Raw genomic sequence first — 26071 nt, forward strand, 5'->3', positions numbered from 1 at the left:
ATTTTTGCCTTACGGTAATGACAACTTCGGAGAGATTATTTTTAAATATGAAATTTCATGAGTCACCCAGAACTAATTGAAGACAGACACATTTTTCTTATGTTGTGCATAACTGTCTCTTTTTTGGATTTTTATTTTCTTACAAACCAGAAAGGTAATGTTAGTGTTATGTAACAGGCTGTACAACACAACGAAAAGACATTAAAAAAAATAATAATAATACAAACATGAACAAATAATACAAACGACTGAAAAAGCAGCAATGGGCCAACATGAACCCCGTGTTTTCACATTTTCCAATTTACATAGCAAGCATTCACTCAGACATCGCCCTTGGCAATAAAGCGGGATTACTAATGCGAAATGTACACTCAAGTATGTCATATTGGCAACAAAATAAAAATAAAAAACAACTCAAACAAATGGATAGATATGCCTTCACAGAGGGTACTGTAAGTCTAGATACAATCAGAAGAGAGTTGATTTTTAGTTGTTGTCGTTTTTCCAGCAAGGGCTTACAATTGTGCAATCTTAGTCATAAGAGAATACAAAAAAAATGGCAATAAGTCTAGCATGGAGTAAACAATCTATTAAAAACAAATCACATTCCCAGTGTAAACACCAATCCTGGGATCAGGTATTCGAGTAGACGGCTTCAATTCTCACGATTCTTCATGAGTTCAGGCACATCAACCTGATATAAACAGTCCTTGCTGTTGAACAGGATGTTGAATGTAGAACATAAACAGTCCTTTCCATTTTCTTGTACCAGTCACCATTAACCACCATCTCACAATAAAGTTTGTGAGTAAACGAATGGGCTTATCAGCACACGTGACTTCAGAACAGAAGACAAATCCGAACACAACACGTGTAAACAACGTCTAAAGCAGTGGAGCATGTTAAACATAAGACAAGAACTCCCACAGGTGATTGACCTTAAATAATGGGCAGCGAATGATGCAAAGACAACTGGCACACGCATTTGGCCAGAACAGACACACTAATACAGATATAGCTTGATAAATCTCTTCTCCAGCTCTTTTTTGAGTGCTTTAGGGGTTTGTTTATATGCATCCATTCAGTTAAATTATGTACTTTTGATTGATATCAAAAATTGATATTAGGGGTATGATGGGTCAGATAGAGTCTCACTCCATAGATGGTTACAGTTATATCTGTGTATTCCCAAAAAAAAAAAAAAAAAAGAAATCATTTATAACCATCCGAGACATTTCTTAGCTTCTTGTCTTTATGTTGACATTTTAATACACTAAACACAGTATCTACTGTCATTTGTGAATAAATACATAGCTATAAAACCAAATTTTCAGAGCAGAATTTGTAAAGCGGGTAAACAAAGCGATGAAATAAACAACAGTAACACTGAGTCTCTTCCTGATCAGGTGATTTTGCTGACATTTCTTGACATTGTCATTGAAACAGGTCTTGGTTATTTCCAGGTTGATTTGTCCGTTGCAAGTCTTAAGAAAAACACGAGTATAAATCAAGGGCTTTGTTATGAATAGGTGGTTTTGTGTTGCTTCAGTCCAGTTTTATTTCTGTGAAAAAAACAGGCTCCCAAAGCAAAGCAAAAAAAAAAAAAAAAAAAAACAGGGGGTGATACATAGATTTAGATCTATGAAGAGACAGAAAAAAATAATAGAGAGCCTGCTGAGCGAGTGAATTTAATGAGAAAGACTAAAAATCGCCCACCAGTGTCCGAAACATAAAGTGCAGGCAGTGTCTCTGTCTCTGGGGATTATCATCACCATCCTTCTAAATGCAACGAACACAAAAGTATGTCTGAAACATGCAGAGATCAATGAGCCGGTGCAGCAAAACAATGCTAAAATCCTCAACACCTCAGCACTGAAATTTGGTTGATATTGAGGAAGATGATGGTGATATCCTCGCGCGAGTCTCTTTTTACTCCACCCGTATGAGCAGGCCGTACAGGAGCGTGCCTCCTTTCTCCTTGGTGATCCACTCGATTTCTGCATTGCTGAATCGCGGGTCAAGGGGTTCGCTGATCCCCAGCGATGTCGGCCCCACTTTGTACGAGCCTGGCCGCACACACACCTGGAAGCCAACCTGGGCCTGGTGACAGCGGAGGGAACGTGGGTCTCGGAATCTGCACAGAAAAGTGTAACTGTAATCATTTTATGTATTAAAGTTCCACTATTATGCTATTTTAAAGGTTCCTAATTTTGTTTTGAAGGTCTCCTACAATAGTTTTACATGCATCCAAGGTAAAAAAAAAACTATTTTCTTATAACATTAAAGTGTTTTTTGACCTTGCATGTGTGTAAACCTATTGTAGGAGATTGTATTTTCTTATAATATACAGTATCACCTCTTTTCTCACAGTGTCTGAAACAATTCGATAAAGGATCCAGTCTCTCTAAATCCGAATTCACACTGCACGATTTTCAAAGTAGTTGGGTCACTGTTCTTTTCACACTGCGTGACTATCTGGGTTAGCATTCAGTTGCTGCTGTGTTCACACTGAACGATGGATTGGAGACAGAAGGTTTCACACTGCATGACTTTACAAAAGAAAGAATCGCCAATAACTTCTGTCTGGTCCGCAAACTACGTTTCACGGCCAAACACACGTGAGAACAGTGATAAGGAAATAACGCAAGATTACGCGTGCGTGAGACCGGAGTTCTCGCGCGAGACTGAAATTGTTATTACAAATAATAGCCTGTAAGAAGCTTGCGATCCAAATTGTCTGTGCGCTGATTTGCAGCGAAAAGGAGAACAAAAAACAGATTATGCAGGGGGAAATGGTTGGGGGGATGAGAGCAAGGATTGTGTGTTCTGCAAAGAATAGTTGGGGGTAAATAAATAATTTTGCAATGTGCTGCTGTTGCTGCTGGTCAAGCAAATGTGTGTGCTTTGTTTCTGTTTGATATAATTGTAAATATATCTATTAAAATACTGATATTCTGGTCTATAACTCCTCCCCGAACTCCCCGCTGTCCTGTATCTTGCTCTCTCATTGGCTGTAGGTCATCTCCGATGTAGTTTTCAGTCAGAACACATTCACAAGGCAGGATTGTGAATCGCCGACAGGTCCAGATATTTAGCATGCCAAATATCTCACGGGCGATTCTCTCAGATCGCGTCTTTGATAATTCACACTGCGTGATTGTCACTCGTGTGAACGAGCACCGATCATTTGCCTATGATTTCGGGCATTTGTCTGCGATCTCCCAAAACCTGTCGGTGAGCGAAAATCTGGCTTAAAATCGTTCAGTGTGAACTCGGCATAAACCCCTTCTTTCTGAGAACCTACTCTGGTCTGATTTGGTCAGATGGCCCAGTCTGTTGTGATTGGTCTACTGCTTACAGCACAAGTCAGAAATAAAACGGGCATTAGCTCTGAAAGCTTCCTCAGCACTTGATATGAAGAGTAATGATGGTGTCGGTTTTACTGTCTTAAAGGTGCAGTGTGTGATTTTTAGTGGTGAGGTTGCGAATTGCAACCAACAAAAGTTAAGGTGGCCGACAGGAAAAGATTTCGTCGTCTGAGACAGCAAAGAGTAGCCAGTTAAGCAATGAGGTTTCTTTACAAAGATAAATTAAGATAATTAATTATTATTCAGTAAAACGATGTTATTGCGAATAATATGATTGTTACTTGTTCATCATTGTGTCAGTGTTTTATTCGCTGACTTTAGCTAGCTTCCTTGCACGAAGAACAACATATTAACAAAACGCGTTTGTCCATTTAGGGCCACTGTAGAAACATGTCGGCGCATTTCAATGTAAGGGGACCCGCAGTGTATGTAGATAGAAATGGCTCATTCTAAGGTAATAAAAACATAACGGTTCAAAAGGTCTTTATATACCACTGAAAACATAGTTATGTATATGATATTACATTTCTGTCAACAGATCCTCCTAAATATTACACAATGCACCTTTAATTCGAGCCCGAGTCCTCATCCTTTAGAAGTACATGCAAAGTGGATTTGCTTTCACAGCACAGAAAATAGAATAGTCTCAACATGTCGACAACACGAACCAAACTCTTCCAGGCCTCAGCTACAACTACAGTGTTTGAGGGCGGGTCAAAGTAGACGTTGTTGTTCATGGGCAGCCAATGAAGACCATAGGCTAGCAATATGCAAATGTGTTACAATCCTAGGTAAGTTCATGCAGGAAGTAAGACTGGAATTACTGACGACCCATTCAGAATTGGTTCTTTCTTCCATTTATCGTGAACTTTGATCTTTGAAACGCAGACCTTTTACAGTCACACTACATGAAAGGTAATATCCCAAAATGCATAATATGCACTCTTTAATATTCAATTTCTAGACAATCATGTTATGTTCTCTCTCTGCTGTTGACTTACTGCACTTTTGGGGCAAAGGCCTCAAGGCCAGAGTAGCGTATTGTTGGAGAAAGCTGCACACGGGGAATCTCTCGCTCCGGTGCGCTGTTCTCCTCGGGCTCCCCGTAGCTGCCGTGACCCTCTGTCTTCACCGGGGAGGAAGAGAAAATGGAGGACGATTCTGCTCAAGGGAAAACAGAGAAGCTCAGCAGTGCAAAAATATTCCGATCTCCCTCTAATTCACACTTTCATGCGTTGCATTTCATTTCATCAGATCAACAAAAAACATAACTTGGCGATTACGAACCTGACAAGAGTTGGTTGTGGTCCAGGATGCGTCTAAGGGAGCCGACACTAGTGCCATGGTACGCAATATGCCACTTCTTGAAGGCATTGGAGACTTCACAGTGGGTCTTGATCCTGTTAAATACAGACAACAGCTCTTTGTAAGCAATTGATACTAAATAATTTGCACATTGTCAGAGCTTTATTCCTGAATTAAATTAAAAGTAACTGACTGGAGTGCAAAGCGGCACCAGCCGAATGGTAGAGCGTAGTCTCTGGGAGGCTCCCCTCGCTTGTAATAGGCCTCATCGCCCCTTAATTTGTGACAGGACTCACAGTAGCACAGGTTGTACTTAGCATCCTCATTAAAGTAACCATCTGAAAAATAGGACGAGGTGGGATATGGAGACAGTAAGACTTTTAGTAAATATACCGTCAGAAACAATCCAAAGTTGTAGGAAGCCTATAAAGGTTTATTGGTGTAATGCAGTCGTACCGGGCAGCGTGAGCAGGTCTTTGAATCTAGAGCATAGCGCCTGATACTCGCACGTCTTATTGGGGTTGACCTCAGGAGGAGGCGTCCAACAGACACTCTCCTTTATACCTGCCACAAACAGACAGCACACATGTATGGGTAAAGCAAAATGACAACTAAAGTCACTGCAAGACATGAGGTGAAAATTTCACGCACCATCCACCATATCAGCCTTCTCCATGTCGGCCTGACAACGCATGTCTCCTCGTTCCCCGCCATCCACCGGCACGTGATTTGTCACTATAGTCACCTAAGAATACAACAACAACAAGAGACAATCACTTCCTGTGAATCTAAACAAAGCTTTCATAGGGAGGCTATTATGAAAAAAAAAAAAAAAAAAAAAAGATAAATATATATATATATTATATTTACATCAACATATTACCATAACAAACTGTTATTAATAATAACAAAATGTTTAATAAAAATAGTATTTTCTGACAAGAAAAACATAAATATTATAAAAAGTTATTTATAAAATTACTGTGAAAATGTTGCTAGGGAGATAAAAATATTGAATATTATTAGTGCAGTCAAAACGCATCTAACATAAACGTTTGTAAATACATATGTGTGTGTTTGTGTGTGTGTGTGTGTATGCATGTATGTATGCATGCATATAAAAGTATATATACATTATATCTTTTTTATTATATATCTGTTTTATGTTAGCAGCAATTACTCGCAAGTCACAATTAATCGATTTGACAGCACTAAATATTATATAAATAATCAATAATTATAACAAAATGTTTAATAAAATATACATACATTCTGACACTTACTTACAATTACTTTTTTTGCAATTACATTTACTTTTTTGTGATGGACCTTTAAAAACGTTGGCAGGGAAAGTAAAACGAAATATCATATAAATAATTAATAATAATAATAATAACTCAATGTTTCTTAAAAAGTATATATTATTTACAAAAAAAATAATGTACTACAATTACAGGTTTTTTTTGTAAAGGGGCCTGTGAAAATGTTGTCAATCAAACAATCAATCAATAAATAAAAATGTTGAATGAGAAAAAAAAAAAGAAAACCTTTTCTTAAAAACATGACTAAAAATAAAAAAAAATTGTGGGTGCAGCCTGTGATTTTGGCAGGGGAAATAAAACCTATTTGTTGAGGCCTACTTAGTAACAGGATATTACAGTTATAGGTTCTGACCTGTTCACACTGGCCGTAAAGGTCAATGAGTGGGTAACAGGGGCCCGGGATGTCCTGGGCTGCTACGCCCTGATCCATGCCATTAACAAACAGATGGAGACAACCACTGCTGTCCACCAACAGCCCTAAAACTGTCCCTTCAGGACAGGTGTCCAGGTTAGGACCATAGTTCTCACAAATCTGAGGAAAGAAGAGAGAACGAGGTTAGAATGATACTAATACAGTAAAGAAATGAGAAGGACATTAAGCACACAAAAATCAGAAAATAAAATGAAAAACATAAATATGAGAGGAATTAAGTAAAACAAGAAAAGAAAGCACAGAAACAAAATAAGGGTGTTAGGATCAGGAAAAGGAGGATACAAGGGATGTGGCATCACCTTCAGCGAGTTGTGGAAAACAGAGTCTCGTTGCAGCAGCCAGACTGAGCGTTTAAGGCAGCAAGCTGTGGAAGGAAAGTTGAGACGGTCTGGAGAATGACCAATCACACCCAGTGACAGGGAGGACGTCCATGATGGATTCAAGCGGTCTATCTGAAACTGAGGAAGCGATGGAGAAACATGACTTTCCCGATTGCAGCAACTTTTTTTTTTATTACAGATATTTTGCACTAATTTCCTGGGAAGAGCCGATTTTGTTCTCTTGAACACATGGTATGGATGCTTTATTCTCAGGTTTTATGAGATGTTCCAATTTTGCGCACAAGTTAAATTTGCAACTTTGGATGGAAACATATCTACTGACACTGTCTCCCTCTTACAAACACACTCACACACCTGGAAGAGCTGCTGTCGGGGCAAAGCTTGCGCTGTGACCAAAAGTCCCTGGTTGTAGCTGGACACCCGGGCAGCAGTCAGGTTCTGATTGGACAGCTGGATATTTTTTCCATGGTTCTCTAAAAACGTCATGACCGTGGGCGCCAGTGGAGGCTCATTCTCACACTGAGTTGGAGAAGAAGAAAAAAAAATTAAGAGTGAGATAAAAATACAACAGATAAAACTTCAAAATATGATGGTTTGGGATGGCACACCTCTCTGACAGGAGTGCTGTCCTCCTCTCCCTCACTGCAACTGTCGGACGAGAGCGAGGGAGCTTTCACACTTTCCGAATCCTCAACTAGCGTGGAGCTGACAATGGAAACGGCCGTCACCTTTCCATACAGGTCCAAAACAGCATATACGTTCTGAAACATGCGGTATAAACGTGGGTGAGCAGAAAGTACAACTGAAAAATCATGTTCTCCACTAACAGATATAGAACGATACGGGTACCTTCGCCACCGCAGTGGCTGCTGGTCCCATATCTTCTCCATCAATGAGAATGTGCATGGTATCGTCGCTGCATCTCTTCACCCCGACTCGATTTCCCACCTATATTACGATAAACAAAGAAGGGATGTGTAAGAGAAAGCAGATACCCATCGTTCAAAAATTCACTGACTCATCCACCCCTAGTGTGTTGGTTTATTAAATCTTTTGTGCAAATGACTATAGTTTCAGCTATGAAGAAGAGTGTAGTACTTTTAATTCTGCACATTATAACTATAATGATAACTATATTAGTGTCCACACGTTCTGTTTATTCTAAGCACACGCTGCAGTTATGTTGGTCTGCTGCCTTAAATTTTCTGTTATCATCTTTATAGCTGGGAAGTGGGCTTTCCTTTTCTCATAGACTTGGAATAATTATTGGCGTGAATGGGCCTTAAATCTCTTACCGTGAGCCGATCTAGAGAGCAGCCGTAGTTCTGTCTCTGCAGCACTCCGTTGCGTCTGACCTCGGAGCCGGCGAGGACCCAGGTGACCTTTGACCTGAGCTGGGTAAGCGTAGGCGAGAGGCCGCTGAGAGGGCAGGATGGTAGGTCAGGGGGCTGCAGGGTGGTCAAACCCACATGAAGGGAACCGGACCATCTGTCATCTACCTTGTTGATTTTCACCTTGAACAACATCAGGACCATATAATAAGACCATTTTTGGTAACACTTTACAAAAAGGTTCCATTTGTTAACATTAGCTACCACATTAGTTAATACAAACTAACAATGAAAAATACATTAACACTTCATTTTATCGTGTCCTTGTTACAAGTTACATGTAGTTAATAACTATAATTTACGCATAATTACATGCAACTAACCCTAAACCAAACACTAATCCCAACTATATAGTAAGAACAGTTTATTTATTAACAAGTTAGTTAATATTATTCAGTACTTAAATGTATTTATTATGTATTATTAAAAAAAGCACCTTAAAATGTGTAACTAAAAGCTTCTAAAGCGTTTCTTAATCTTAGCAAATGTTCATTTCAAATATTTATTAAAACATTAAAAGTTGTATCTGTTAATATTATTTAATAGACCTGAGCTAACATGAACTAACATCAACTAATGTTAACATAGCTTAATACATATTGCTCATTGTTAGTTAATGGATCAACTAATGTTAACTAATGGGTTAGCACTTTTTTTCCCTTAATTTAAATTAAGCATGTTCTACATCTCACCTCAAACAACTCATCCGTTTTGAGCTCCTTTGCACTAAAGACGATTCCATGAGCATATCCCCCGACCCTCAGTGCTTGGCAACCATCTCCTAATAACACCACATTCTTACCATGTTTGGTGTGCAGGCGATGAGCAACCCCTGCCACTAGAGGGTGACAAAGACTGTTTACAACTCGTACTGGTTTCCGACACTTGGCATGAATGTTAAGACCAGGTTTAAATGATCTATAACGCATTTTAAAATGGTTTCTTCAATCTTAATAAATTACTACAGCCTCACAAGCAGATATACTGTGAAAGTACAATACCTGGGGAGTGTATGGGGAAGCTCTTCTCTGTGATATTACTGGTGCACAGACTGTTATCCAGTGGGCCGGAAGAACTTGTAATGGACACTTGCACACACTGACCATAAAGATCGATCACAGCAAAGACTTCTAAAAAAAGACAGACGGAAAGAAAGACAAGAAGGGGGACAGAAAATGTCACTAAGTTCTGAAATAATATGAAGTCACCATGTTTCCATCCAAACTTGCGAATTTAACTTATGTGCAAAATTAAAATATCGCACTTATGTGTTCAAGAGAAAAAATTCATCACTTCCTTCGAGCTAGTTGCTGCAATCGGGGAAGCCACTGTGGCTCTTTTTTCGTACATCATAAATGACTTAAGCATCAGAGCGCTCAACTAAAATGCAGTAAACTCTGTCATGTTATCTTGACACCTAGTGTTTGAGAACACAATCTTATGAGACAGTTCTGAGAGGTCATTATACTAAACCATTTTGATGACAGACTTTGGCTCAGGCATTTCAGAATGACCAAATCAACATTTTAGATGTTTTGCAATGAAATTGGTCAGCTGGTTGGTCCAGTTATCCAATTACATCCTCTGTTGAAGTAAAGCCACACACGTTTTTTTGTTGTCCATCGAATGATTTATTCTGCAAATGTGTTTCTATCATAGTTTATGCGCATGTCTTCTTATCAGATCAAATAATAAATATTCGTCTCAATTGAGCGCATTCATTTTTATGTGCATTTCTAGAATTTACGCGGATCTTGGCGTTTTCATCCAGCGCTTTTTAACGCGATAACCCCAAATTTGCATAAAAATCGGTGGATGGAAACATAGCTACATTTACATAAAGTTAGGTGAACTAGTTCCCTTGAAAATTACCTGATGGCAGCCCGGTGCATGCTACACCCTGGTCGAGCCCATTGATGAAGTAATGCAGGTCTCCAGAAGCTGTACGCATCATTCCGATCCTGGAGCCTGTGGTCAGAGAGTCCAAGTCACAGCCGTAGTTATTCCTCATAGTATTCCCATCCTGCATGATCGCTGTGCCACTACAGAAGAGAAAGAGCAAAGATATATATAAGGTATCAGTCTGACAAAGAAAGGATTTTAATGCTCTGTATAATGTGGAAATCCATTAAACTACTGCTCACCTCAACATCCATGTGTCATAGTCAATGTCAGTCATCGTATTAGGGAACTCCAGTTCCTCTGGTCTGATCGCTGTAACTCCTATGCACAATACAAAAATCAACAACAGGTTCTTATTCAGATCCGGGCTACATTTTTACATATTTTGGTTCCATTAATGTTTCAGAATTGGAAACCAATATTGTTCTACCGATTCAGACAGAACATCAAACGAAACGACTCTGAAAGTGTTTCCCGCACAACTAGTTGTAGTCGGATTCCTGAACATATGAACCAGTAACTTTCAGTGAGTCTAAGATTTGTAGAATTTGTTGGTAAATAAGTTGTATTTCTTTAGGGAGTCAGTAGTATTTCTTTAATAAATCTGTGGTATTTCTTTAATAATAATAATTCGTTAGCTTTATAAAGCGCTTTTCTCAGCACTTTACATGGAAGAGGGAATCTCCTCAACCACCACCAATGTGCACAAACCACCTGGATAATGCAACAACAGTCATATCGCCACCACACACCAGCTTATTGGTGGAGAGGAGACAGAGTCATGAAGCCAATCAGTATATATGGGGATGATTAGGAGGCCATGATGATGGACAGAGGCCAATGGGCAAATTTGGCCAGGATGCCGGGGTTAAACCCCTACTCTTTTTCGAAGGACATCCTGGAATTTTTAATGATTACAGATGGTTCAGGACCTCGGTTTAATGTCTCATCTGAAGGACAGAGCTTTTTGACAGTATAGTGTCCCCATCACTATACTGGGGCGTTAGGAGTTGATTCCACCCAGACCACAGGGTGAGCGCCCCCTGCTGGCCTCACTAACACCTCTTCCAGCAGCAACCTGGTTTTCCCGGTAGGTCTCCCATCTAGATCCTGACCAGGCTCAACCCTGCTTAGCTTCAGTGGGCGACCAGTCTGGGCTACAGGGTGATATGGCAGCTGGCTTAAGTGAATCAGTGGTGTTTCTTTAGTTAATGAGTGATTTTCCTTTAGTAAATCAGTGGTATTTCTTATGCGAATCAGAGGTATTTCTTTAGTAATTCGGTAGTATTTCTTTAGTAACTCTTTAAAATTTTCTTAATGAATCAGTAGTATTTCCTTAGTGGAAGGGCTTAAGCACCCACAGAAAAACACGAGATATTATTTTTCAAAAAAATTATTTATATTCGGGAACCTGTCTGATTGGTTGATCTCACATCGGGTCCCAGACAGACTTTGGCTCAGGCATTTCAGAGGGTCATAAATACACGCAATTCTACCGTTATATTAAGCATTACAACATAACCTGACACAAAAGCTTATGTTTTCTGTGAGAGAGCGACTCGCAACAACAATCATGGAAAGAATGTGTGATTTAGCTTGGTTGGTAATCACAGGCGGTAGGTGAACCAACTCAAAACATTCATTTCTTTGTAGCATAATAGTTTCAATTTGCGTGCACCGCACAACCTACACATTACAGCATAAACGATCGCGATAAATGATTTGTTATTAAAAGCATCTACGTTCATAAACCACTGTTAATTTTAACAGAAAAAGCAAGCATACTGCATGCGGGAATTGGCGTGCAGAGCGCTCCTTTTATAATCACTTAAAAAACTCTCACTTTTAGTTCATTGCGATCTCACAAAGTTCTGTTATAATAAATTAAGCTGACTGCACAATGAATCTCTTATTAACATAATGTCTCTGACACCTGGTCACTTCATGAGTTTTCTCTGATCGGCTAGCTATCCGTTTGTAAAAAGACCAGGTGTAAATGGCCTCCGAAATGCTTTCGGGACGGATTTAAATCCTATCGATCAAACCACTTCAGAAGGTGGATTGAGACGCCTTCCACTGGACAAAACTGGACAAGTGTAAATGCATCTGGTTTTGAAACCACATATGTCAATTTTACTCCTACCAAAATGTTGGGAGCATGTTATAGGCTATATGACATGTTATTATAGCCAGACATGACAGCGCTATTGCAACACGCATTGCCGCGGATGAGTATCAAGTATCAAGCCGACGCGCAAACAGCCGCAATTGAAACTAAAAGCAAGTCACAGATGCTCAACACACAATCATCTTCATTAAAAGTAGTGAGACTAAATGATCTTACCAGTGCTGATGCTGCTCCTTCTCCTATTGTGGTCTTTGATCTTGAAATTAGCTGATGATAAATGAAATGCATATCTGTTGCTTTCGTTGATGTAAATTTGCATATAGCGCGGGAATTGAAGATCAGATCTATATTCGTTTTGCAGAGACACTATGTCTCCAAGTGTAAAAGGAACCATTTTAACAAATCAGATAGCTATCCGATCATTAAAAATGCATGAAGTGACCAGGTGTAAACAGCCCCACAGTCTATGACACGCACTGGATTGTTTGCCAAATCTGTTTCGCCAATATGCGAATTTTTTTTACAGAGAAAACTGATCCTAGACCAGCAGTTATAGGCAGCTTTTCCCTCTAAAAGCAATCAGAAGCAGCAGCAGGCAGTGGTTTGAGTGAGAAAATTCAACGCTAGACTCAAGTCTTTAGTAAATTATTGTTTCTTTAGTGAATCAGGGTGTTTTATAAAAGCTCACCTGCTTCAATTGAGCCTGACCAGCGATCTACCATTTTCTGAATCACAATTTCAAAGAGCTCTCCATCCCGAAGGCACCTGTTCAGTGAGACACACAAACATAAAATATTCATTTAATCGATGTCTGATCCATTAGGAAGAACCAGCATGATCTAAGAGCACTTAAAAGAGATCATGCTAAAACAAAAGTAACCTGTTTGAAATGACGATGGCATCATTAAACTCGCTACGGCAATTCTGCCTAAGTGCCGTTCGGCCCCCGTTAGTGATGACTGCGTTTGTGCCGTGCAGCTGATGAAAGCGCAGGTCGTTGGCAGCTGTACCCCCCGAAACTGAACATGGGCTACCAGGAGACATAGCAGTAGGGCCCTCAGAACTGTCATCAGGCAAGGGAGGGAGATCGGCTAAAAGAGAGAGAGAGAAAAAGAGATTTTACCTAAAGGCCTGTACTTTAAGGTGTCTACCATCATTCATTTATACTTCATCCTTGTTGCTCTCACCCATATCATCCATGATGGTGGCCTGGGCAGCCTGTCCATACAGGTCCACCACTGCATACACGCTGGACGGAACATTCCAGGCCGCGGGGCCTTGAGGCACTCCGTTTACAAAGAAATGCAAACTCCCATCCTCCTTTCGGACAACTCCCACTGTATCTCCAGCCTGTAAACATTCACAAGAGGCACGTCAATATAAAATCCTCTAGAGCAGTAACATGGCGCTTCAAATAATGATTCTATCGATTACATTGTTGCAAGTGACTGTTAAAAAAAACGTATTTGTCATTGAATCATTCATTCAAGAGATTCGTTAAAAAAACGTTGATTCATTCATTAATGAAACAAGTGAAATCTTATTGAATTATTTATTCAAACGATTTCAGAATCGTTATCTGTTTGAAACACAAAAAATCGTACAGCTCTACTGCCTCTCAATATTTCCGCCAAACAAAATTACATATTACTACTCTTGCATCCTTTTTTTGATTATGGTGAAGTGCTTCCACACTATGTTAACATGTTTACTTGTTGCTTATCCATGTTGTATGCACGAAATAGACACTGACATAGTCACAATTGTTTCTATTTGGGCTGAAACAAACAAACAAACAAACAAACAAAAAAATGGTCACTAAAATCTTGTGTGAAAAAAAAAAAAACCCAACAACCTGGGTTAAGGTTTCCCCAAAATTCTCCTTTTGTGTTCCACAGAAAACATACCAGCATATCGATTCGGAACAACATAAGAACGAGTAATGGTTCATTTTAAGTGAAGTTTCTTAAAAAGACTGAAAACAGAAGTAAAAAGATTGAGCAGGGCTTCAAACTCACTTTTAAACGGTCTAAGTTATGCCCGTATTCATCAAGAATTGTAGTTCCATTGTGCATGACACCATTTCCTGTCATCATCCAGGTTCCTGTGGAGATAACATTGAATTAGATTAGTTATCTGCCAACACACATGAATTTTGCATTTGATGCTACAGGTAAGGTGGCCTTATTCAGTCAGCTGAATAAAGCGGCAGTATCTTACCTGAGCGCAGGTTGGTCATGGTTGATGGTAGCTGAAGATATGTGGGGTTATGAGTCGTCACACCAATTTCTATAGAGCCTGCCCATTTGTCCACCATTTTATCGATGCGCACCTGGAAAACCTCATTGGAGTGCAGCGGACGGTTGCTAAGCACAACGCCGTGGTTGAAGTCATCCGTCGCACTGCACCAGAGATCAACATTTCATTGAAGTGCCCCCACAATGCAGTGCCCCTATTAATTCAGTAGGTAGAGATCAGTTAATTAAAATATTTTTGGATTAAATGAACTCACTGAGGCCGTAAAGCAGTGCGGCCATCACTGATGATTGCGGCCTTCTGCCCACAGTTTGCATGAAAAAGCAAGCGGTCCGGGATATCAGGCTCAGGAGTCAATGAGAGAGCAGGCCGAGGGCGGCCCACGTCAGGTGACAGCGCCCTCATGATGGCATTGTTGCGGCGTAAACGATCACTATGGTTATGGTTGTGGACAATGGTGACCTTAACTGCCATGCCATAGAGATCCACCACTCCATACACTACACCAGGGGTCTGATTGGCTGCAACGCCTATAACATCATTTTGCAAAAGTATTTTAGAAAATTCTGAACTAAGTGTGAATCTGTTATTGCTGAGATCTGAAGTGCCACTCTCACCTTGATCAATGCCATTAATATAGAAGTGCAAAGCTCCACTGGCTTTCCTCATTAGCCCTATGTGATCTCCCTCCTATAAAAGACAACGACATCTTGAGTATTAGATTGCATGAGATGAACATAAAACTCACAGATCCATCAGCCAACTTACCTGGAGTTCATCCAGGCTAAATTCACAGTATTCTCGACGAGTCCCCTTCCCATTGGTTAAAATCCCACAACCACTCATCATGATTGTGCCTTAAAGACAACAAGAATGTGATGAAGAATGTGATGAAAAATGTGATTTCATTATTTCAACGAGCTGTCGGACACATTGGCTACCTTCAGTCCACACCACGCATCGCTAATATAAATGTACCTGCTATGTACATTGAGATAGTCGTGTGAGAAATGCTTATTGATAATAAAGAGTGTACCTGAGCGTAAATTGGTCATTGTTGCAGGGTAGTCGAGATTATTTGGGTTGTGGGTTGTCACTCCAATCTCAATGGAACCAGACCATTTATCCACCAGTTTGTCAATGCGAATCTGAAATAAACAAGTGAAGGAATATAATTGTTTGAAGGATCATTGATTTGTAAATAAATAATTAACATACATATGTATACAACTTGCCTCCATATTCTTGAAAATAGCAGAAAATAGTAATTAAAGACTATTCTAACTTTTGTACTAAATAGTAATTTTTGTAATAAATAAATAAATTAAATTAAAATATAAATCAATAAAGCAACTTTAATGAGAAAGTCTTTTCCATCCCTTGATTTCAATCTTAAAAGCTATTTCAATAGTCAATTTTAAAGTAAAAAAAAAACAAGCACTTAGGGCTGTCAAACGATTAATCGCGATTAATCGCATCCAAAATAAAAGTTTGTGTTTACATAATATATGTGTGTGTAGTGTACTGTGTATAATTATTTTTAATACATAAATACCCGCCACACATGCATGTGTATTTAAGAAATATTTGCATGTATATACTGTATATAGACTGAATGTAGCCTATATATAATGTATATTTTATATAAATATAAACATTTTATATATAAATAACATATTTTTCTTAAATATATACATGTGTGCATTTATATACAAAATAATTATACACAGTACACACACATATTATGTAAACACAAACTTTTATTTTGGATGCGATTAATCGTGATTAATCGTTTGACAGCCCTAAAGCAAAAACATTTTTATTTTTAAATACTTGGGGCCAGATTTACTAAACAGGGCATATTTAGCACAAGAGCGCAATTCCAAAAAAGTGCCTATAGGAGTGGAAAGTTCTGTGCAATATCTACTGGCCACACGCAAATTAAAGAACACAGACTCAGCCGAGACATTTTCATAATGACCAACGCAATCTACCAAGAGCAGCGCAAGTTAGCGTCTGGTTTAAGAAATGCTTTTTATGGGCGGTAAATAATGGTGCAAATACCAGAATTGACTAGCTCAAACCTTAGTAAATCACCTTGAGTGATTCATTTAAATACTCTCCTCCCATAAATTTTGCATCTGAAAGGGAAATAAGGTCAGCCGCAAAAATAACCCTGTCCAGACCTTTTCAGCACTCATTTTTCACTGTGTCTCTTTACTAAATCCAGACAATAGTTTTTTAATGCCAAAAGACGGTTTGCCGTGGTGCAAGCTGTTAGTAAATCTGGCCCTAGATATAACACTAAATTCTATACTTCCTAAAAACTAAATATTCTATAAATATAAAATACTGCACAATTAAATGTGAATACCTTTACTTTTTTTTAAGGAAAAATGTAACAATTTCCCAGTACTTTTAACACTTCTGCATATAATTATATACATAAAGGTTTTTTCCACAGAAAATACTCCTAAAAATATCACAACTAACACTTGTATAATAAAGGCTGTCATCACATTTAGAATGTAAAGGCTCATACCTCAAACATTTCATTGTGTCTGAGTGGCCGATTGGTCATGACGACTCCGTTATTGAACTCATCCAGCGGCCTTCTTCTTTCTGCCGTCTTATTATTGTTGCTTAGTTTGATCAGCGTGCCACACTTCTCATGGAACAGCAGTGCGTCATTGGTCGTCATGCCGCCAGCGGCCACCCCCAGTCCCGCTGCTCCACCAGAGTTCCCCGCTGGGCTGCTATTGCTGCTACTGCCTCCGCCTGTCCCTCCGCCACCAATGCCACTATCACTTCCTGTTCCTCTGCCACCACCGCTACTTCCTGTGCCGCCCCTCGAGGAGTCAGAGCAACCTCCTCCACCTCCCACCCCCAAGTCCTCTCCACCCTCATCCTCCGAACGATACAGAGAGACAATGGCATTGTTGAACACATCAAATAACTGATGCTCAGTCAAAACTGTGAGGACAACAGGGAAAAAAAGAGCAAAAGATAGTGAACCACAATGACATCGCAGATTAACAACGATTGCTAACTTAGGCTGGTTTTAGAAGTGACGTACCACTATCAGGCTCAAAGTTGTTTGGAAATTTGTCCGGCCGACTGTGCGTCCTGGACACCTCAGGCACTGATGAGAAAAGAAAACAGTGAGCATTTGTTCATCACAATTGGGCCAATGACATATTGTCCATGATAAAGAAATGGAAAAATCTTAAAAAGTAAAAATTCATGTGCCAGATTCTTAGAAATGTACTCTTTTTTTATTTATGTTGGTTTTAAGAAAAGCTTTAATAGAATGACCCTAAAAAAGTCATGTGGTATATTAGGTGTAACCATCATGTAAAATGTATAACACATTTTCCTTACAACTTGGATACATGCTAGTGTACACATCTGAATATTTTTTTTCAAAAATGTTTTTAAATATACACTACGGGTACAAAGTTTAGAATAATTACGATTATTAGTGTATTATTTACGGAAGCATATTTTCAACATTGATAAGAAAAGTTTCTTGAGAACTAAATCAGCATATTAGAATGATTTTTGAAGGATCATGTGACACTGAAGACTGGAGTAACGGCTGAGTACCTTTTGACCAGTACGTATATTTCAAATATCATGAATTTATTAATAAATACCATATAAAGTATTTGGGGTGTCACAATGCATATGTATGCATGTTTCAAAGCACAACGTGACTTAGATCTTTTGTGAAAAAAAGGTTTTCAAATATTAATAAGCAGTTTTGTTAAAAAAATATATATTTCTAGCGAATAATAACAGGTACTTCTACCAATAGTTCTAGAAACTATGAAAAGGTTCTTCCGGTGCAAAAGCACCTATTGACCCAACTACTTTTGAAGACCTCTCTATCACTCGATAATATGTGGTCTAGCTTTACCTTCCTCCGCTGATCCATTCATCACGGCTGTTGTAGCAGCAGCTGCAGACAGCATGATAGCTCCAGCCCTGTCATCATGGCTAAGGCAAGCATCTGCCATTATGGACACCGCTTGCATCGACACCATCTCATCCTCCGCCTCTTCATTCTCTTCCGCTTCCATTTCAGGTGGTGGTTCGCAGCTTACCACAGTCACTTGGGTACACTTCCCATAGAGGTCCACCACGGCCCACAAGCGAGAAGGAAGTCCACTGGCCGCTGTGCCGCAGTCCAGCCCGTTCACCCACAGGTGCAGCTCTCCTTTCCCATTGCGCTGGATCCCCACACGGTCCCCTTCCCCCAGCTGGTCCAGGTCGCGACCGTACTCCTCCAGGACTGAGCGGCCGTCCTTCAGCACAGAACACCCGGACACGATCCACGAGCCCCCCTTCAGCCCTGTGGCACTGCTGGGAAATTCCAGACCGGCTGGGTCCAGTGCAGTAACGCCGATCTCTATAGAACCGCTCCAAGAGTTAACCTGGTCCAAAGCGAAAAGAAATGCCAGTTAGTTAAATGCCAGTCAAATTTCAGTTCGTTTATCCCAACTAATCAAGCATCTTCATTGATTTCTCACTTTATCAATTATCTCAGAGTCAGAACTATGGTGCAGTGGTAAGTGCATGTGAACATGTTATGTTGAGCCCTGTTTCTCATTTGAGTGGCACAAGTTCAAGCCTAGCCTGCAACATATTATGATACAATGTCTTATGATCCTATGTTCCCATGTCTTTCCTTCTTTGGTAATTGACAAAATCAGTGACAACAGTAATAGCGTAGATAAATAATAAATAGTATTTATTTATACATAATAACTATGTAATAATAATGCCTTTTTCAGTTCGTTCATCAACAACAAGGTATCCTAGTTTTGTTGTGACCTGAGCAGCTTATGTTTTTATAAAACACTGGCTTTGAAATTAACGTTTGAGCTGTTATTAATGTTGTAGCACAAAATGTGAAAGTTGCTGCCTGAATGCGGATGCTCATTGCCATTTAAACTGCTTGTTAGCTTCACATCCACCTTGCAGCCAGCAGATAGCTTAAATTAGGCTGTAATATCATCTTACAAGTTTCATAATAATGAAACATTGATTTGATGTTCTCTATGCTCTCAAATTTTTCTCAGTCTGTATTGATTCACATATATTTGAACACCTAATTCAGCATATTAGTATGATTTTCAAAAACTTTTAAACTTGTATTTATATACAGTATATTTCCCCTTAAATAGAGCTATATTGAGCCAAGACAATTGTTTATGTAGGCTATGATGTAAAAAAAACAAAGAAGAATCTTGTTTACAGTAAACCAACCACCATTGAAGTCTATGTGACTCATTTTTCTGTTCAAGAAATTATATTGATGCCTCTCTTGAAAATCGTGTTATCGGAGCTATAAAAGCTGTCTAAATCATACTTTTAGTGGTGAGAGTGGGACTACTGTTTTAGACAGAAAAACGTACGAGTCCACCAATGTGTGTCCTGTGTGTGGAGTTAGCCTCAACGGAAAAGTACTTTGTGAATGGTTACTTCCCTTTCTGGTATCCTATATCACACATATTATACGAAAGTTACTGGGGTTATGAGCATTACATGGTTAACACAGGAAAGTCATCTGGCTGCTGGCTAGAGCTACATGATTCTGGATAAATTGAGAATCAGTTTTTCCACAATTCTCCAACGATCCTGAACAGACACCTAAACAAAACAACATGCAATTTACTAGAGGTGTTCTGACAAATGTTAATTGCTGCAGTCTATTTAAAATGTTTAATGACTCGGAATGATTTTCTTTTCAATCGGTTGGAATTTTAATGATTCAATGACAATTACATGTTTAACATTCACTCGATTCACATGATGGCATAATGATGTAATCGATACAATTATTATTTTAAGCGCCATGCTACTTTCAAAAGGTGATTTACTTCGTTTTGATCGCTTCCGATTCCAGTTTTTACTTTTATCCCAGGTCTTCTGAGAAAATATGAATATTTGTCACACAGAAATAACGATACTATGATGTTGAAAAGACTGTTTGTGAAGCCGTTTCAAACCTTTACATGATAAATGCGCTCTCTCTGGCTCAGCGGCACTGCAGCGCCTTCGCAGATTTGAATGTTCTGGTGTGATTTTGTCAAAGGTTTGATAGACACAGGCGAATCGTTGTCATTTAGGAATGAGATCGAGTGGGTGTTTGAATCGAGATTGCGGTTTACGGTCTTTTAACGATTAATCGTGCAGCTCTACTACTGGCTATTCTTTCGAAACAATATTTTAATGTTTGTTCATGGGCATTGTCTTCTCCATTGTAAGTGCATTACTGTACAAGCCATTCTAGTTTGACCTGTTATTCTTGTAGGACCTATTATGTTTTTTCACATTTTTAAATTTCTAGTGTGTAATGTTGCTGTTTAAGCATGAGAAAGGTCTGCAAAGTCACAAAGCACAAAGTCAACTCTAAAAGGAGTAATTCTCTATATCAGTAAGCAAAGCACTGTTTCTGAACTCACTGAAATGCTTCGATTCTAGTCATTAATTTTCTTCCGGGAACTTTTTTTTATAATTTTATTAAAACTCATCTGTTAATGATATTAAGCCTTAAGGTTCTGCATAAATAAGAGCGTGGCCATTTGAGTGACAGGTGGATTGCAGCTGCTGTCACTACTAGCTTGTTTGTCTGCTTTCTGTTAGCCGTCACATCACCTCAGCTAATCCCGCCTCTTTGCCCATTTTCAGTTTATCACAACACCATAAAAAGACGCACGGTGACGCGGTGCCAAGATCGGCGTCGGCCGGCTCCACCCACTTTGGGCTTCAAAAATGCTCTTCAGAAACATACGGGTGACGTCACGGACACTACGTCCATATTTTTCTTTACGTCTAGTCTATGATTGAAATTTCGCCGTTATGGCAAGAGGCGTGACAATTCCGAAACACGCTCAAAGCAGTTGAGTTGACCAATCACAACACATTGGTCCAGCTGACCAATCAGAGCACAATGTGCTTTTCTGAATGAGGGAATTAATCAAGGGGGTAATCCCATAGACAGTATAAGAAATGGACAGAGCCATCTCATTGGAACTCAGTTGAGACAGTTGAAGCCCATTTTTAGCGATTTCTGAGCACTTCCGTTCCTGACGCGCAGACTCAAACCGACTCAAACTAAGCTTGATGACGTGAGCAACCTGTCTGACAGACGTGAATCTTCTAGTAGCTGTGCGTGAAAATTGCCAACGTTAATCTTGCAGAGACAAGGAACTTGAGGAAAGAGTTCTTTGGTGTGAGTGAGCAGGAGTAAGTATTCCGTTGCTTTTATGGACTCATTATCTATGGGCTTCTCCCTTGACGGGGCGTCCCTCCGATTGACTGCGAGCTTCTCCTCCTGTCTGTACGGTCATTTCTGTACAGCGCGACAGAGAGTCGAGTGGTTATGACGCAATCGTTAGCCTATTTTTACTAAAACTGTTTCTACGGGGCCATAATGTAACATAGAAGGTAATGGAACCCTTTATACATTGTCGTGTTTCTTTAGAAATAAATAATGGACAAATGGAGTCTTTAAACGCCTCAGATGTAAAGTTATTCGCTGTCAAAGTGACGCCAAAATGAATGGGAGTCAATGGAAATGCTAACGCAAGTGAAGTTCTGCTACAACATGGCGGCACCCGGCCGGAGGGCTGTGCGATATGACGATATATATCGGATGGACGATATAAAAAGCCTATCGTTTCATATTATGCCATATCGTTTATATCGTGGTGTCGCAAAAAAACATTGTTTACGGCAAAAATTTGGATGACTGCAATCTTTCACGCCACCATGGGGATGCAGGCAGAAACGTGAATAACAGCATGAATGAAGGGGTGACAGAACCGGGTGTTTCCGAGCAGGAGAAGAACCAGCCAGAACAAACCGAGGAGCTCGTTCCTAAACGAGGGGCTAGATGGTTTGGTTAACTTTCTATTTGTTGTATTGACCATTTTAGGGTGGTTTGGATAAATAAACGCCAGTCTCAAATAAGAGGCCTGGTCTGTTTTTTAGTTTCGGTTTGTATTTAATCTTCTAAAACCCGTCAGATCGTCTGTTTAAACCAGTTCTGTGGTGCAGATTGCGCGCATCTGGGCGGAGTTGTTAGCGCAAGCAGAGTTAGCGGAGGCCGGAGAGAGAAGGAGATCGTTTTACAGGGTATAGCCTTCATTCTTTCTTGTTGATGTGTTTCGGGCAACAAGTTCATAGGCTCGATGGATATTACCAGTAATGTATTGTTCAGCCCATGGCTGTCACATCGTTTCGTTTTTTTTAATTCTGCCAATAATCTAAAAGCTATGGTTATATTAAATGTACAATTATCGTTATGTATATACTGACTTCACCCTGTGCTGCAACATACATTTAGTTGTACATTCATTTACAGAAATCAGCTGGTTGAATTCAAATTGATGCTGTTATCGGATTTTCAGGTGATATTCCCAATTCATTCAGTTAACGGACGCTCTGAGGTAAAGTGTTCAGACTGCAGACTAAGCAACGATTGTATTTAATTGTACAGTACTATCATAACATAGTACTGACATGATCTTAATTCCATAATGTCCTTAAACATAACAATTTGCTGGCCATAAACTGACAGCGCGCGTCCGGTGTGCGATACCTCGAGTTGCTATAGACACGGCGCGCGCGCTTCTCGTCCGGTGAGCGACCTCCTTTAGACATAATAAAGTAGCCTAGGCTAATTCTTAGATTAACGGATTTGTTAAACACATTTATAAATAAAACGTAATCTTCGTTATCTCTAGGCCTACATTAAATGAAAGGCCTGTCTCATAGACGCCTGCCTCAAATACAAGCCGGTGCAGTTCGGCGATTTGGGAAAATAAAAGCCTGGGCTATTATTTGAAGTTTTACAGTATATCGTGATATATATCGTTATCGGGATATGAGATGACTTCTATCGTGATATGAGATTTTGGTCATATCGCCCAGCCCGGGTCGATGGATTACCCCCTTGGGTAATCCACCAGCCGGAAACTGAAGTCTCTCTGGGGGCCGCCATTGGCTTGCAAGCCTTCACCTGCTGTTAGCATTCCATTGACTCCCATTCATTTTGGCATCACTTTGACAGCGAATAACTTTACATCTGAGGTGTTTAAAGACTCCATTTGTCCATTTCTAAAGAAACACGACAATGTATAAAAGGCTCCATTACCTTGTATGTAACGTTATGGCCGCGTAGAAGCAGTTTTTGTAAAAATAGGCTAACGATTGCGTCATAACACGCGACTCTCTGTAGCACAGTAGAGAAATTACTGTATAGACAGGAGGAGAAGCTCACGGGCAATCGGGGGGACGTGGAGGCATAAAGTCAAGGGAGAATCCCATAGAGAGTCATAAAGTTGCTACTGCTGCTAGCTCATGGACAGCTCCTACTCACGCTCTCCGTCTCTGCAAGATTCGGAAGGGAATGATTCAGATTCCTCTTGGCACAGCTACTAGAAGACATACAACTGTCAGACAGGTTGCTCACGTCACATCTACGTCGTCAAGCTCAGTTTGAGCCTGCGCAGTACGCTCGGCCATCAGGAAGTGAGTGCTTCTAATTGACTTCACTTTTCTCCGTTGAATTCTATGGGGTCGCTGACTCGCTGTGTCCATTTCTTTTACTGTCTATGGGCTTAATCCACCTTATTTTTCAGGAAAGAGCGTGTGCGACCATTTTTTGTAACCTTAATGTGTCTGGCTTCCAGTGTCATTTGCTTCCAGTAATTTTTAGCTGTAAAAACATCTCATTATGCTGCTTGATATTGCAACCTGGTATTTCTTACCATATTATTTCAATGTATTGTCCTAATTATAAACATGCTGGTTTGTAGCGCAAACAGTTTTACAGTTTACCCATTTTGATATATTTTTCTCGTTATTTCCCCATAGCGACTAATAAATCGAAAGTCTCGCACATTAACAGAAAATACTATAATTCCTCGTTGAAAAATAAGGTGGATAAAGACTCTCAAACTAAACAGAGCATTACTGACAGACTGAGAATGGGGGTGCTGCAACAATGAACATCCAAGCATGAAAGCCTATTCTAGCAGACCAGATCCACATGCCACAGATGCAGTTAATAAAGCAACATTCCATTAAACAAATCTCCATCTCACACTGTTCAGTGAAATGTTGTCTCTAGATTTTGCTTCATCATTGCATTCCAAATGTCTTTATGTTTATGGTATGTAGGTTGTCAGTGGAGCAGGGCCGTGTGTATCTGGGTTAAGGCAGGCTGAGAAGAGGGACAGGCGGCATTGAATGTGATAAACGCATTTCTCTAATCTGGTTACATAAGTGACCAGTAATCTGCTTCATTGTCATTTTCCCCTCTGTCTAGAAGTGAGGAAACAGAAAGAGTGAAAACAAAGGAAACAGGAATAATAATCATAGCACAATACGAATAGTGTTTTGCCGTGCAATTCCTTTATCAAGTCTTAATTTGTAGTTTACAGGCATATAAACTGAAAGTCCATTTTTTTTATAAATTAGACTCAGACTATCATACAATTGTTCAGACTGCATTTCAATGATCAAATCTGTCTAAAACACATCCTCTTCTAAATCCATATTTCTAACAAGCACTTTGTCTAGGAGCTGACTGGAGGAAGGCACAGTTCAAAAAGATGGAAAAATATACAGCATCAGCCTATAAATGCGAAACATTTCCAGATAACAACAAGAACGTCGCTGGCAGTCTCATTCACTAGGAGGAGTTGCATGGATTTTTTCGTTTTTATAAATCACAATAAATTACAACATATGTGAGTCTTTCTGTGCGCGCGCACGCACGATTAGGTGTGTCGCGAATCTTGCAATGCATCGTAAAAACTATTATATTCAACAGCTCTATTTATTATAAATGATTTATCCATGCACATCTTTTTTTCAACATGTGCCCTCGTAATCTAATCAAATGAACTTTCCCTCCCTCTTGAAATGACATCTCTTCGCTGATGATGTTTTTCAGCGCAAAGGAGGGACAAACTGTCACTCACATGAGATCACAGCAATAGCAAACCACAAAGATGCAATGATCCAATCAATTACCAAATCCGATGGACAAGAACAAGAAGCCATTTTACTCAGATATACATCACAATGGGTAATGAGACTATCGCAACTTCTGTTTCATGCCGACGTTATCCTGATTTTAATGTTAATGAATTTGGAGTATTCTAAACAAGCGATGGTCAGCAACCACATGCCTTTCCTTAAAGGGATACTCCACCCAAAAATGAAAATTCTGTCATCATTTACTCACCCTCAAGTTGTTGCAAACCTGTATGAGTTTCTTTCTTCTGCTGAACCCAAATTAAGATATTTTGAAGAACGATTGGAACCAAATAGTTGTTTGGCACCATTGACTTCCATAGTAGAAAAAAAAAATACTATGGAAGTCAATGGTGCCAAAGTTCCAATCGTTCTTCAAAATATCTTCCTTTGTGCTCAGCAGAAGAAAGAAACTCATACAGGTTTGCAACAACTTGAGGGTGAGTACATGATGACAGAATTTTCATTTTTGGGTGGAGTATCCCTTTAACACCCTTTCGTCACTCGTTGCAAACATATGACGTTCTCTAAAGATGCGCTCTTGCCTGACAGCACGCACAGCAAGGTCCT

At 39.6% G+C, this 26071-nt stretch overlaps 2 protein-coding genes across 3 annotated transcripts in view; one reads left to right on the top strand and one right to left on the bottom strand.

Moving 5' to 3' along the window:
- Nucleotides 1–117: 117 nt before the first annotated feature.
- The window catches only part of neurl4 (neuralized E3 ubiquitin protein ligase 4), a 29001-nt gene continuing 3047 nt past the window's right edge, over nucleotides 118–26071 (bottom strand). The window contains exons 2-30 of one of the 2 annotated variants that reach the window (XM_056255520.1): nucleotides 18366–18882; nucleotides 17523–17588; nucleotides 16989–17419; nucleotides 15483–15594; nucleotides 15215–15303; nucleotides 15064–15136; nucleotides 14703–14976; nucleotides 14411–14592; nucleotides 14209–14294; nucleotides 13378–13540; nucleotides 13071–13281; nucleotides 12879–12955; nucleotides 12407–12457; nucleotides 10305–10383; nucleotides 10033–10202; nucleotides 9162–9290; nucleotides 8853–8998; nucleotides 8065–8283; nucleotides 7619–7717; nucleotides 7378–7530; nucleotides 7124–7288; nucleotides 6728–6886; nucleotides 6348–6527; nucleotides 5325–5418; nucleotides 5130–5237; nucleotides 4867–5011; nucleotides 4656–4768; nucleotides 4370–4529; nucleotides 118–2134 (exon numbers count right to left, since the gene is read on the bottom strand). In XM_056255520.1, the coding sequence (XP_056111495.1) occupies nucleotides 1930–2134; nucleotides 4370–4529; nucleotides 4656–4768; nucleotides 4867–5011; nucleotides 5130–5237; nucleotides 5325–5418; nucleotides 6348–6527; nucleotides 6728–6886; nucleotides 7124–7288; nucleotides 7378–7530; nucleotides 7619–7717; nucleotides 8065–8283; nucleotides 8853–8998; nucleotides 9162–9290; nucleotides 10033–10202; nucleotides 10305–10383; nucleotides 12407–12457; nucleotides 12879–12955; nucleotides 13071–13281; nucleotides 13378–13540; nucleotides 14209–14294; nucleotides 14411–14592; nucleotides 14703–14976; nucleotides 15064–15136; nucleotides 15215–15303; nucleotides 15483–15594; nucleotides 16989–17419; nucleotides 17523–17588; nucleotides 18366–18882 (4656 nt within the window). In that variant the 3' untranslated portion in view covers nucleotides 118–1929. The remainder of the gene's footprint in view (nucleotides 2135–4369; nucleotides 4530–4655; nucleotides 4769–4866; nucleotides 5012–5129; nucleotides 5238–5324; nucleotides 5419–6347; nucleotides 6528–6727; nucleotides 6887–7123; nucleotides 7289–7377; nucleotides 7531–7618; nucleotides 7718–8064; nucleotides 8284–8852; nucleotides 8999–9161; nucleotides 9291–10032; nucleotides 10203–10304; nucleotides 10384–12406; nucleotides 12458–12878; nucleotides 12956–13070; nucleotides 13282–13377; nucleotides 13541–14208; nucleotides 14295–14410; nucleotides 14593–14702; nucleotides 14977–15063; nucleotides 15137–15214; nucleotides 15304–15482; nucleotides 15595–16988; nucleotides 17420–17522; nucleotides 17589–18365; nucleotides 18883–26071) is intronic. The other variant, XM_056255522.1, reaches the window with a different exon arrangement.
- The window catches only part of capgb (capping protein (actin filament), gelsolin-like b), a 71320-nt gene continuing 70710 nt past the window's right edge, over nucleotides 25462–26071 (top strand). The window contains exon 1 of the mRNA XM_056255526.1: nucleotides 25462–25466. The gene's annotated coding sequence lies outside the window, so the exon portion shown is untranslated. The remainder of the gene's footprint in view (nucleotides 25467–26071) is intronic.

Source organism: Rhinichthys klamathensis, unplaced genomic scaffold (assembly GCF_029890125.1).
Source record: "Rhinichthys klamathensis goyatoka isolate OS25496 unplaced genomic scaffold, OSU_Roscu_1.1 h1tg000121l_1, whole genome shotgun sequence".
In the NCBI taxonomy this organism is placed as follows: domain Eukaryota; kingdom Metazoa; phylum Chordata; class Actinopteri; order Cypriniformes; family Leuciscidae; genus Rhinichthys; species Rhinichthys klamathensis.